The 14,875-nt window shown below is 34.0% G+C and overlaps 1 protein-coding gene across 2 annotated transcripts in view; it reads right to left on the reverse strand.

The window, feature by feature from the left end:
* The window catches only part of LOC145331013 (BBSome complex member BBS2-like), a 37,559-nt gene that overhangs the window by 21,242 nt on the left and 1,442 nt on the right, over window positions 1–14,875 (reverse strand). For both annotated transcript variants that reach the window (XM_080175604.1, XM_080175603.1), the window contains exons 2-6: window positions 14,570–14,621; window positions 13,505–13,567; window positions 12,819–12,938; window positions 11,963–12,094; window positions 11,360–11,443 (exon numbers count right to left, since the gene is read on the reverse strand). In XM_080175604.1, coding sequence (XP_080031730.1) covers window positions 11,360–11,443; window positions 11,963–12,094; window positions 12,819–12,938; window positions 13,505–13,567; window positions 14,570–14,621 — 451 coding nt within the window. The remainder of the gene's footprint in view (window positions 1–11,359; window positions 11,444–11,962; window positions 12,095–12,818; window positions 12,939–13,504; window positions 13,568–14,569; window positions 14,622–14,875) is intronic.

The following is a 14,875-nucleotide window of genomic DNA, read 5'->3' on the forward strand; positions in this document are numbered from 1 at the left end:
TTTTTCATAAAAAATGTATACAAAATTATCGTATTAATTTGGTAAATATATCATTGCACTTGAATTATTTTTAAGTCACTAACGGCTAATCCCATAGATGACCCTAGGAGTACTTTAATGAATAGATGTGGTGGAGAGGGGGGGGGAGGGGGAAGGTTAAGAATTTAAGGGAAGTGATACCTTCCGGGGGCTGAAAGTGTTGGTCCCCTCCCCAAAATGAAAACTTTTCCTGCGAGTAAAATAAGCTTCAATGTAAAGGAGAAGCATATCGGTTCAGTTGATACTGATAAACATCCTGTTACTTTAATGTAAATATTAGTTTAAGGATAGTCTGTATAATCTCAGGGAGAAAGGAAACATTAGGCAATTTTTACAATAGTCTCCAAAGTTTTATAATGAAGTTTTCTTATTCGTTGGCTCAAAACTTTGGGGACTTTTGTCATATTTTGGTTGTAGTGTTGCAATTTTGTGTATCGTTATTAGGGATGGATAAAAATTTATCGGCCATTGTCTTATTCCTTTAGATCCTTGGTATAATCAACTGAATAACAGTTCCAACAACAAAAATTAAGATATTGCTTCGCTTTTTATGGACAAATATCCTGTTATTTTATTATAAGGAAAAAAAATAAACTATCTTAAAATCATCTCAGTACTCAGCGGTTAGCAAGATCCTACGGTATAGACAGACAGACATACATCATATCGGTTTAGCAGCAAACGAGATCCTTTGCTACAGACAAAAAAAAACTTTGTATATCGACTAGCGGCTACGCCCCCAGCATCTATTGGCTCTGTATTCAAAGGGGAATGAATAAAAGCCTAAAGCCTTCCCAGGACTTAAAATAGAATAGCCTAAAACCATCCCTCGACTTAAAATAAAATAGCCTAAAGCCATTACAAGACAAATATTAAGCTTACCTGAAATAGAAAGCCCAATCTGTTTAGTAGTTATTGAGATCTTAAGTTTCAGAACAGAAAGCCTTACTAACGTGGACAAACACAGGATATTTCGGACAAATGTCGGAGTGGACATTATATAAGTAAAACGCAGAAGTGTCTATAATATCTTAAAAATTAGGTTTCAACAACATTTGTTTAGTTATTTCTACACAGGTTAGGTTAGGTTAAGATATAAATATACAAATAAGCCCCCTGCAGGGGTTAGGCATATAAAAAAACATATTTGACAGTTGTAAACAATGTGAGAAAAAAATATGTTTTAGTTTAATGAAATGTTCTATCTGTTTCAAACCTTTGCCTTTCGATAGAACTTACCTACTTTGGAAAACTGTTAGACTGATTTTAAAATTTCAGTCTGTGAGAAAAGATATTCAAGATTTTTTTTTGTTTTGAAAGATTTTTATCTTATAAATAAAATAAAAGACACTCCTGCGTTTTACATAAGCAATGTCCACTCCGACGATTGTCCCATTCCTAGGTTTGTCCACTCCAACGTTTGTTTATGTTTTACTACTTTATATAATAGGATAATATGTATTCTTCTTTTATATTTCTCTTTTCTTATTCACTTGCAGCTGCGCTCTTTTTAATGTAAGGAGGCAGAAAAATAGCCTAAACCAATTAGGGGCTTAAATCTGAAAATGAAAAAGCAAAAAACCATCCCATGACCTATGTGAAGCTTCCCTTAAATGGAGAATTTAGTCAGTTTATGAAATTTTTAAGCTTCAGACCAAAAAAAATACTTTTTTTGTTAAAAGAGAGACTTTTCTACAATTAGGGCTAGTCCTTTCGTCATTGCTCTTCTCATTAAGTTAAGCATGTGGTTTTCTCTGCTATTGTTAAAGATAGACTGTTGAGATTTTTAGTGAATATTCCCATGACATATGTATATCCAGTCTATAAATTATTTTGTCTGTCTCTCAATTATGCTTCAAAAGACTTAGGTTTCGTGATAATCTTTGAGTAATAGCATATTCTCTTAAAGTCTGCTCTATAACTTACTTTGTCTGTTTGTCCATTATATGATCCTTATTCAATATTCTATTTAACTAAAAAATTTCATTCTCTTAGTTTATTTTTTTTCTTTATTTCATTATGTTATTATATTATTTATATTTATTTTATTAATTCATTATATTTTCATTATAATTTTCCTTTTTAAATGCGAAACTTTTCTATAGTAAGGATTGGTTTGTCCGTACGTCCAAACGGTTAGACGACATTTTCTTTAATTTAGACATGTTATAAATATCCTATCGATTTCAAACTTTGCAGAATGATTTCTATAACAGTTGGGTACAATACTATATTCATTACTAGAAAGTATGTACGTCCATTTTTTTGTATAATATCATTGTCCCATTCATCTGGGTTTTGGAGTAATGTTTCTTAGGACAACAAGGTTTAGTATTATAATCAAATACTAAAAATAAAATTATGCCCTTTTACTATATTCTATACTAGCAGATTCGCCCCTAGCCTCAGGGGCTTTGCCCCAAGAGGTGATAAAATTTTTTTTTGGCGAAATTCGTAATAGGACCAAGAAAATCTTCAGCAAAAAAAAAATGGGGGGGGATTTTTTTGTTTTTGGGGGGGTTGGGGGTATCCCACCCCCCAAGAAAATAGCCTAAAACCACCACAGGACCAGTAGGTATATTCCCTGAATAGTAGAATATAATCGGTCCAGTGGTTACCGAGATCTTAAGGGACTGACAGACGGACAGACAGACGGACAGACAGACGGACAGACAGACAGACGGATGGACAGACATCATTCTACTTTGTATTATAGATTTACGCTAATTTTAACAAAATTTATGTTTGACCTCCTGATTTTAGAGCTTTGCTTTTGTGAATGTTGTTATCCTTGTTATCTTGCTTTTTTTTCCTTTTTCATAACCTATTATATAAAGTAGTAATCTTTTTTTTGTCTGTAGAAAAGCTAACCGCTGAACCTATATGGTTCTCCTTTACAGTGAAGCTTCTTTTAAGTTCATAGAGGGTTTATAATTATTTCGAGGGAGGGTATCTCCACCCTCCCAGAAAATTCACCCCAAGAAAAATATTACCCCATCCCCTCAAAAAATCTTTTTAACTTTTTAAAAGCAAAGCTTTTCTATATTAAGGATCAGTCCGTACGTCCGTAACGGTTAGCTATTTTCGTTAATTTAGGCATGTGATTCCTGTAGTAGAAAGGTACGATTTAGAAAGTCTATAATCATTATCAGAATATCCATACGTCCATTTTAAGCATACTAATTATTAACTTACAACAAATTTTTATGTATCAAAATTATCCGATTAATCTGATTTCTGGGATACTGATTCCTAGGACAACAAAATAGAATGTTATAAGCGAATCATATCTATAATCAAGTCCAAAAAATGTGAGTACGTCCTTAAGCATTTTCCTGCATGTAAGCAATTTCTCAATAAATTTACTTACAATTTTGTTTCGAATTTTAAATTTATGTTCTGACTATTCAGTTCTGACACTCTACATTATTAATGTTCATTAAAGGACGCCTGCAAGAAATAACACGCTTTAACTGCTAAAAGACTGCCACAAGAAGACCCAATACCCCAAATTATAAGCCTTCAGCTTCAATAACAAAAAAGTTCTAGGCATTTCAAAATAGCATTTTATGTACAATGGAATTTTTGAAAGATTTCCAATGCTCATAAAAGAAAAAACAATATTAAATTACGTTGCCTAGACATAAAATTATAACCTTATCTTTGTCAGAAACTTAGATTGCCTGTAACTGATTACATTTTTACAATAAAAACACCACATTTCATCGTCAAAATCTATGAAAAAAAATCGATTTAAATTGCATTTTTAAACGAAAATCATAGCGGAAACAAAGGGGTAAACTAATACAAGCTTAGCTGTGATTGGTTGTTAAGCTGATTCAGCCTTCTGATTGGCTACAGTACATTCGGTACAACGCAAGTAAAACTTATTTTTTTTTAATGATTTTGACTATAAAAATGGGTATTTTTATTGTAAAAATATAATTAGTTACTGGAAACCTAAATTTATGACAAAAATAAGCTTATAATTTTGTTTCTAGGCCACGTAGTTTAATTTTAAAGTTTTCAACATGAGCATTGCAATTCTTTCAAAATTTCCATTGTACATAAAATGTCATTTTAAAATGCCTAGAACTTTTTTGTTATAGAAGCTGAAGGCTTCAAATTTGGGGTATTTGGTCTACTTGTGGCAGTCTTTCAGCAGTTAAAGCGTGGTATTTCTTGCAGGCTTCCTTTAAACTTTTTTCTACCGTTTCAGAGCTTTGCTTTTATAAATGTTGTCATCCTTGTCATCCTTTTAAAACTTAAATTTAAAACTGTAGAGGGTCACATTCCTTCCTTACCTTAATGCCCTACCTTCTATAATGAAGGGGCAATACAATTACAGAGGCTGTACAGGAGCCATAAAGGGCCTATGTTATATAAATTAAGGTAAGGGGCGATGAAGAGGCTATGAAGGGGCTATGTTATATAAATTAAGGTAAGAGGCTATTAAAGGGCGATGGAGAGGCTATGTAGGGGCTATGTTATATAATTAAGGTAAGGGGCTATTCAGGGGCGATGGAGATGCTTTGTAGGGCCTATGTTATATAAATTAAGGTAAGAGGCTATTAAGGGGCGATGGAGAGGCTATGTAGGGGCTATGTTATATAAATTAGGGTAAGGGGCTATTTAGGGGCGATGGAGAGGCTATGTAGGGGCTATGTTATATATATTAAGGTAAGGATTATATAAATTAAGGTAAGAGGCTATTAAGGGGCGATGGAGAGGCTATGTAGGGGCTATGCTATATAAATTAAGGTAAGGGGCTATTAAGGGGCGATGGAGAGGCTATGTAGGGCTATGTTATATAAATTAAGGTAAGGGGCTATTAAGGGGCGATGGAGAGGCTATGTAGAGGCTATGTTATATAAATTAAGGTAAGGGGCTATTAAGGGGCGATGGAGAGGCTATGTAGGGGCTATGTTATATAAATTAAGGTAAGGAGCTATTAAGGGGCGATGGAGAGGCTATGTAGGGGCTATGTTATATAAATTAGGGTAAGGGGCTATTCAGGGGCGATGGAGAGGCTATGTAGGGGCTATGTTATATATATTAAGGTAAGGATTATATAAATTAAGGTAAGAGGCTATTAAGGGGCGATGGAGAGGCTATGTAGGGGCTATGCTATATAAATTAAGGTAAGGGGCTATTAAGGGGCGATGGAGAGGCTATGTAGGGCTATGTTATATAAATTAAGGTAAGGGGCTATTAAGGGGCGATGGAGAGGCTATGTAGAGGCTATGTTATATAAATTAAGGTAAGGGGCTATTAAGGGGCGATGGAGAGGCTATGTAGGGGCTATGTTATATAAATTAAGGTAAGGAGCTATTAAGGGGCGATGGAGAGGCTATGTAGGGGCTATGTTATATAAATTAGGGTAAGGGGCTATTTAGGGGCGATGGAGAGGCTATGTAGGGGCTATGTTATATATATTAAGGTAAGGATTATATAAATTAAGGTAAGAGGCTATTAAGGGGCGATGGAGAGGCTATGTAGGGGCTATGCTATATAAAGCCCTACATAAGGCTATGTAGGGGCTATGTTATATATATTAAGGTAAGGATTATATAAATTAAGGTAAGGGGCTATTAAGGGGCGATGGAGAGGCTATGTAGGGCTATGTTATATAAATTAAGGTAAGGGGCTATTAAGGGGCGATGGAGAGGCTATGTAGAGGCTATGTTATATAAATTAAGGTAAGGGGCTATTAAGGGGCGATGGAGAGGCTATGTAGAGGCTATGTTATATAAATTAAGGTAAGGGGCTATTAAGGGGCGATGGAGAGGCTATGTAGGGGCTATGTTATATAAATTAAGGTAAGGAGCTATTAAGGGGCGATGGAGAGGCTATGTAGGGGCTATGTTATATAAATTAGGGTAAGGGGCTATTTAGGGGCGATGGAGAGGCTATGTAGGGGCTATGTTATATATATTAAGGTAAGGATTATGTAGGCTATGGAGAGGCTATGTAGAGGCTATGTTATATAAATTAAGGTAAGGGGCTATTAAGGGGCGATGGAGAGGCTATGTAGAGGCTATGTTATATAAATTAAGGTAAGGGGCTATTAAGGGGCGATGGAGAGGCTATGTAGGGCTATGTTATATAAATTAAGGTAAGGGGCTATTAAGGGGCGATGGAGAGGCTATGTAGAGGCTATGTTATATAAATTAAGGTAAGGGGCTATTAAGGGGCGATGGAGAGGCTATGTAGGGGCTATGTTATATAAATTAAGGTAAGGAGCTATTAAGGGGCGATGGAGAGGCTATGTAGGGGCTATGTTATATAAATTAGGGTAAGGGGCTATTTAGGGGCGATGGAGAGGCTATGTAGGGGCTATGTTATATATATCAAGGTAAGGATTATATAAATTAAGGTAAGAGGCTATTAAGGGGCTATATAAATTAAGGTAAGGGGCTATTAAGGGGCGATGGAGAGGCTATGTAGGGCTATTAAGGGGCGATTTAGAGGCTATGTAGGGCTATGTTATATAAATTAAGGTAAGGGGCTATTAAGGGGCGATGGAGAGGCTATGTAGGGGCTATGTTATATAAATTAAGGTAAGGAGCTATTAAGGGGCGATGGAGAGGCTATGTAGGGGCTATGTTATATAAATTAGGGTAAGGGGCTATTTAGGGGCGATGGAGAGGCTATGTAGGGGCTATGTTATATATATTAAGGTAAGGATTATATAAATTAAGGTAAGAGGCTATTAAGGGGCGATGGAGAGGCTATGTAGGGGCTATGCTATATAAATTAAGGTAAGGGGCTATTAAGGGGCGATGGAGAGGCTATGTAGGGCTATGTTATATAAATTAAGGTAAGGGGCTATTAAGGGGCGATGGAGAGGCTATGTAGAGGCTATGTTATATAAATTAAGGTAAGGGGCTATTAAGGGGCGATGGAGAGGCTATGTAGGGGCTATGTTATATAAATTAAGGTAAGGAGCTATTAAGGGGCGATGGAGAGGCTATGTAGGGGCTATGTTATATAAATTAAGGTAAGGGGCGATGGAGAGGCTATGTAGGGGCTATGTTATATAAATTAAGGTAATGGGCTTTTAAGGGGCGATGGAGAGGCTATGTAGGAGCTATGTTATATAAATTAAGGTAAGGGACTATTAAGGGGCAATGGAGAGGCTATGTAGGAGCTTTGTTATATAAATAAAGGTAAGGGGCTATTAGGGGCGATGGAGAGGCTATGTAGGGGCTTTGTTATATAAATTAAGATAAGGGGCTATTAAGGGGCGATGGAGAGGCTATGTAGGGGCTATGTTATAAAAATTAAGGTAAGGAGCTATTAAGGGGCGATGGAGAGGCTATGTAGGGGCTTTTTTATATAAATTAAGGTAAGGGGCTATTAAGGGGCGATGGGGCGATGGAGGAGCGATGGAGGAGAGATGTAGGGGCCATCAAAGTACAATGTAATATAAATTTGTGGAAGGAGCGATGAAGGGGCGATGTAGGAGCGATGGAGGAGCGATGGAGGAGCGATGGAGGAGCGATGTAGCAGCGATGTAGGGGCCATCAAGTTGCAATGTTATATAAATTTGGAGAAGGAGCGATGAAGGGGCGATGGAGGAGCGATGTAGGAGCGATGTAGGGGCCATCAAGTTGCAATGTAATATAAATTTGGAGAAGGAGCGATGAAGGGGCGATGTAGGAGCGATGAAGGAGCGATGTAGGAGCGATGTAGGGGCCATCACAGTACAATGTAATATAAATTTGAAGAAGGAGCGATGAAGGGGCGATGTAGGAGCGATGGAGGGGCGATGTAGGGGCCATCAAAGTACAATGTAATATAAATTTGAAGAAGGAGCGATGAAGGGGTGATGTAGGAGCGATGGAGGGGCAATGTAGGGGCCATCAAAGTACAATGTAATATAAATTTGGAGAAGGAGCGATGGAGGAGCGATGAAGGGGCGATGTAGGAGCGATGTAGGGGCCATCAAGGGACTAAGATATATATAATAGTGAAGGGGCCATGAAGAGGCGATATTTAATTAAATAGCCCCTTGGGATAAGAGGACATATCATCTCCTCTTTAGAAGGGGCGATAAAGGAGCGATAAAGGATCATTTAATCGCCTCTTAGGGCAAGGGGCTATTAAATCGCTCCTTTCAAGGAGTCATAACATCGCCTCTTGTTATATGGGGCTATTAAATCGCCCCTTTCAAGGAGCCATTACATCGCCCCATGTCATAAGAGGCGATCAATTAAAATCATCGCTCCATATGGAGGGATGTCGTGAAAAGGAGTATACCCCATATTTTTAATACAGGCCACATATTATCTTACTAATTGTTATACTAGTGGGTACGCCCCTAGAGGCCTCATTTTTTTTTTTGGGGGGGGGGGGGTAATTTTTTTAATAAGTGAATTCTCTTGTGAGGGTGGTAGAAACTCCCCAAAAAATAGTTATAGACCTTCCATGGATCTTTAAGAAGCCTTATTGTATAGGAGAACCATATCGATCCAGCAGTTACGTTACATGCATGGGTTTTGTAAATTATTTACAATTGGTAGTTATATTAAATGCGTTGCTAATATCAAACTGAATAAAATCAGATAAGTCTAAAAATAATAGATTTCAAAAGGTCAAATTAAATACCACAGGCTTTAAAAGTAAACAATATCAAACCGAAGACATTTTTGTCTATAATAAAAAGTAATATGGTGACTGTTCGTCCTTCTGAAGTTTAAGATTAAATTGAATACCTATTACCTAATAATAAGAGAGGTAACATTATCCCCTGTAACTATACCAGAATAATATTACCTTAGAATAATCTGTAATAATAAGAGAGGTAACATTATCCCCTGTAACTATATCAGAATAATATTACCTTAGAATAATCTGTAATAATAAGAGAGGTAACAATATCTCCTGTAACTATATCAGAATAATATTACCTTAGAATAATCTGTAATAATAAGAGAGGTAACATTATCTCCTGTAACTATATCAGTATAATATTACCTTAGAATAATCTGTAATAATAAGAGAGGTAACAATATCTCCTGTAACTATATCAGAATAATATTACCTTAGAATAATCTGTGATAATAAGAGAGGTAACATTATCTCCTGTAACTATATCAGAATAATATTACCTTAGAATAATCTGTAATAATAAGAGAGGTAACATTATCCCCTGTAACTATATCAGAATAATATTACCTTAGAATAATCTGTAATAATAAGAGAGGTAACATTATCTCCTGTAACTATATCAGAATAATATTACCTTAGAATAATCTGTGATAATAAGAGAGGTAACATTATCTCCTGTAACTATATCAGAATAATATTACCTTAGAATAATCTGTGATAATAAGAGAGGTAACATTATCCCCTGTAACTATATCAGAATAGTATTACCTTAGAATAATCTGTAATAATAAGAGAGGTAACATTATCTCCTGTAACTATATTAGAATAATATTATCTTAGAATAATCTGTAATAATAAGAGAGGTAACATTATCCCCAGTAACTATCAGAATAATATTACCTTAGAATAATCTGTAATAATAAGAGAGGTAACAATATCTCCTGTAACTATATCAGAATAATATTACCTTAGAATAATCTGTGATAATAAGAGAGGTAACATTATCTCCTGTAACTATATCAGAATAATATTACCTTAGAATAATCTGTAATAATAAGAGAGGTAACATTATCCCCTGTAACTATATCAGAATAATATTACCTTAGAATAATCTGTAATAATAAGAGAGGTAACATTATCCCCTGTAACTATATCAGAATAATATTACCTTAGAATAATCTGTAATAATAAGAGAGGTAACATTATCTCCTGAAACTATATCAGAATAATATTACCTTAGAATAATCTGTGATAATAAGAGAGGTAACATTATCTCCTGTAACTATATCAGAATAATATTACCTTAGAATAATCTGTAATAATAAGAGAGGTAACAATATCTCCTGTAACTATATCAGAATAATATTACCTTAGAATAATCTGTGATAATAAGAGAGGTAACATTATCTCCTGTAACTATATCAGAATAATATTACCTTAGAATAATCTGTAATAATAAGAGAGGTAACATTATCCCCTGTAACTATATCAGAATAATATTACCTTAGAATAATCTGTAATAATAAGAGAGGTAACATTATCTCCTGAAACTATATCAGAATAATATTACCTTAGAATAATCTGTGATAATAAGAGAGGTAACATTATCTCCTGTAACTATATCAGAATAATATTACCTTAGAATAATCTGTAATAATAAGAGAGGTAACATTATCCCCAGTAACTATCAGAATAATATTACCTTAGAATAATCTGTAATAATAAGAGAGGTAACAATATCTCCTGTAACTATATCAGAATAATATTACCTTAGAATAATCTGTGATAATAAGAGAGGTAACATTATCTCCTGTAACTATATCAGAATAATATTACCTTAGAATAATCTGTAATAATAAGAGAGGTAACATTATCCCCTGTAACTATATCAGAATAATATTACCTTAGAATAATCTGTAATAATAAGAGAGGTAACATTATCTCCTGAAACTATATCAGAATAATATTACCTTAGAATAATCTGTGATAATAAGAGAGGTAACATTATCTCTTGTAACTATATCAGAATAATATTACCTTAGAATAATCTGTAATAATAAGAGAGGTAACATTATCTCCTGTAACTATATCAGAATAATATTACCTTAGAATAATCTGTAATAATAAGAGAGGTAACATTATCTCCAGTAACTGTCCAGAATGGATCTCTTCCTTCATAATAATAATCTGTGATAATAAGAGAGGTAACATTATCTCCTGTAACTATATCAGAATAATATTACCTTAGAATAATCTGTAATAATAAGAGAGGTAACATTATCTCCTGTAACTATATTAGAATAATATTATCTTAGAATAATCTGTAATAATAAGAGAGGTAACATTATCCCCAGTAACTATCAGAATAATATTACCTTAGAATAATCTGTAATAATAAAAGAGGTAACATTACCTCCTGTAACTATATCAGAATAATATTACCTTAGAATAATCTGTAATAATAAGAGAGGTAACATTATCTCCTGTAACCGTCCAGAATAATATTACCTTAGAATAATCTGTAATAATAAGAGAGGTAACATTATCTCCTGTAACTATATCAGAATATTATTACCTTAGAATAATCTGTGATAATAAGAGAGGTAACATTATCCCCTGTAACTATATCAGAATAATATTACAGTAGAATAATCTGTAATAATAAGAGAGGTAACATTATCCCCAGTAACTATCAGAATAATATTACCTTAGAATAATCTGTAATAATAAGAGAGGTAACATTATCTCCAGTAACTGTCCAGAATGGATCTCTTCCTTCATAATCAAATCCCTAGAACAATTACAACCTAACAAATGCTTGTTTAAGTGATGATGCAAAAAGCCAATAAGCATTAGGTAATTTTTATTGGTTTACATATTTAATATTTTCTCTTACCAAGGAGGGAGTCTTTTGTTAAATTTTAAAAGGTTAGTTCATTAAGTTGAGTGTCTAAACGTTTGAACTACTAATTGTAATTTACAGAATGAGTAGTTTTACATAAATTAATCGGCTATTATCTCTTTAGATCTCTGTCTTTTACCTTTATTATATTTGATAATTTCTATATATTAGGCTTTCAATTAGGAACTAAGAAATTTAAGGAAATCATCTAAAACTTTAGGAGATTTTTCTATTGAAAAAACTATTACTTTTTTGCAATTTAATTATGAATAACTAAATTTGTTTAAATATTATAGAAAGATTATTCAATTGACAATATACAAAATACAGACTGATGGGAACATATGACCTAATAGAGTAGCTTTAATGCTAAAAAAGATCTTACAGATAACAAAATTAAGTTTTTACCTGTAAGGAACAGTTGCCACCAACTACAGCTAGCGGGACAGTCTTATTACCAATGGTGCCCACAGCAATTGTGTTTGCACCGTCAGGTACATCTTTGTAGAATACGTCACTATTGTTCTCTACATCATACGCCTACATAAGATAAAACATATACCTAAAGTAGTAAGCGTTTTTTTTGTCTGAAACATAAGATCTACTAACTTTGGTTTTTAAATAACCTCGTCTTGAGATAAATTGGCAACATGACAACTAGCTGAGGGGTTCAAGTCAAGAACAAAACGCTTAATACTTGAAATGGTTAAAATTGCATCTACTGCTGCTATGTCAGGCATGTGACATCAGAAGTAAGCCTGGTGGAAATGGCATGGCCAATAGAGGCCCAACTCATTACCGAGCACTTTTAGGACTCAGATACAAGGGTTGTGAAATCAAATATGATTTTTAATAGTGTATCTGCTCTATAATTAGAGTATGAACGACAAACTGTTCACCACCTATTAAAAAAATGACTTGGGGTTGCATAGCAATGATCGATTGTTTAGACAAGTATTTTATTTGATGTGAAAATGTGGGAATACTATATAGCCAAGAAGCAGTTTTTAGTGCCTGATAAAAAATGACGTCATGCAAATGACCATTGCCAGTATACAGTTTACCATTTTTCAATTGCAATGCATACTGGCCTATCATTGGTAATTTGTTTTGTATGGAGTCATTTTTCATTAGACACTAAAAACTGCTTCTTGTCTATTTTGTGTGGCCATATTTCAACAACAAAAAATTGACCGACTATTTACATATTACTTATAGAAAATCTTCTATAAAAAAAATCAGCGAATCTATTCAACAACTATACCAGGATGTTGGTTGGTGTTCCAATGAGTAAGGTGTCTGCATTCACAGCTGGATTTAGTCGTCCTGTAGCTATGGACAGAATTTTCTGGTTGATATTTAGCATAAAAATTTCATTATTCGCCTAAAATAAGATCAAATCTAATTAAATAGAACGAATTATCTATTTTATTAATAGCTCAGCAATAACAAGATAACATAATGATTTGGTATTTCAAGTATTTTAATATGAATGGAAATTTTTTCTAGTGTTTTGCAATGATTGTGTTATTTGTAATTTTATAATTTTTACTTTAGTTTTATTTTAAAATAAGGCAATGTTTCAACTTCTAACAAAAAAATTGCAACAAGTTAGTAGGTACAAAAGTCGTGCAAAGTCGTGTCTGACGTGATTTTCTGATTGATTATTTATCCCGAATTAAATAAAAGATTGTTTCAGAGATCTTATTGAATAGATGACATCATACTGTTTCCAGTATGGCTTAAAACCAATTAACATCCACTGGATTAGAACTGGTTCTAAAACATACTGTATTATACCCAGTTTACTACGAATATAAGAATGTGCAATCGTATTATTGAAAATCGGCATCTCGTCGGGTCTAACAAATCTGGTTTTAATCTTATCATTGTACATTTTTATATAAGGGGGAAAGCTGTCTGTAATAAGATGCTATAAATAACTATTACCTGATTTGTAGTCATCCTGCCAGATTCCTGACTAACTTTCGAGTGTGGATTATGAATAAGAACCTTAATAATAAAAAAAAATCATTCAACTTATGATTTTTAGTTTGTTTTGTCCTCATTTAAAAGTTACTAGATGTGTATGTGTGTGTCTGTAGCTAAGGATCTCGCTGATAACTGAACCAATATGGTATTACTTAGAATTTAAGCATCTCAAAGGTCCAGAAATAGTTATTTCTTTCATCGTATTATAAACCGCTTTCCGCGGATATAGAATGTATAATTATAAGATTAAAACCAGTTTTTTTAGCCCCGTATATTCGAAAAAAGCGGTTTATAATACGATGCTAGACATAGTTTTTTCGTATGGATGAGAACCGGTTCATATCCACCGGATTCGAATGAATACGAGAAAGGTTTTTAACTATTTTAGGGGAGGGCAATTGTTTTATCAACCTATATATCTATTTGTTAGTTATAGATATATTCAGGGATATAACAATAAACGATAATTGTTGAAATGCAAGTTGCAACCACAATAACGCAGGAGTGTATATTCTGCAAATTTGACCCTGCTTAGGGGGGGGGGGGGATAAAAAATATGTGGATTGGGGGGGGGGGGGGGTAATTAAGAGAATTGAAATCAATTTTTTCCATTTTTCTCTCCTCTTTGGTGAAAAAAACTAAAGGAATATGTGGGAGTGGAGATAATTTGAATAAAATAAAGAGTTCTGAAAATATTTTTCCATTTTATCCCCTTCCATTCTAGAAAAAACTAGGAGGGAAAAAAATTGCAGCAGGGGAAAAAAATGAATCTTGTGCAGAATATACACCAATGCAATAGCGATAAACAAAATTATCATTTCTATAAATTTAAATTATTGGTGGAAAAGTTTTGATATTGAAGTTCAGTACAACCCAATCATGATTTCACTAGAGTTCCCAAGGTATTTAAGCCATCAAATAAGAGATCGAGTTTATAAAACTTTGGGTACCAGTATACAATTAAATGCCCCCTCCCTCCCTCCCTGAGAGATAATTGACATGAAGAAAAACTTGGAGACCTACCTTTTCACCTGTCACGGCTGCTGTAAGACAAGGATGTTTCCCATCATATTCACCTAGTCAATATTTAGTAATACAAAACAAGGATGGCAACATTTAAAAGCAGTAGCAGTTCTTTTTGAATTAAAGATGCTATGCTACTAGGCTAGGGGAAATATTGAAATTTATAAGCCTATCCTATTTTTTCTTGTGTAATAATTCTTTTAAAAAGCAAAGCTTTTCTATAATTAGGGTCGGTCCGTCCGTCCGTCCGTCACGGATAGCTTTTTTCGTTAATTTAGACATGTTAGAATTGTTCTATCGATTTCA

The sequence above is a fragment of the Acartia tonsa genome, chromosome 11 (assembly GCF_053477335.1).
Source record: "Acartia tonsa isolate MP-2025a chromosome 11, ASM5347733v1, whole genome shotgun sequence".
Lineage (NCBI taxonomy): Eukaryota > Metazoa > Arthropoda > Copepoda > Calanoida > Acartiidae > Acartia > Acartia tonsa.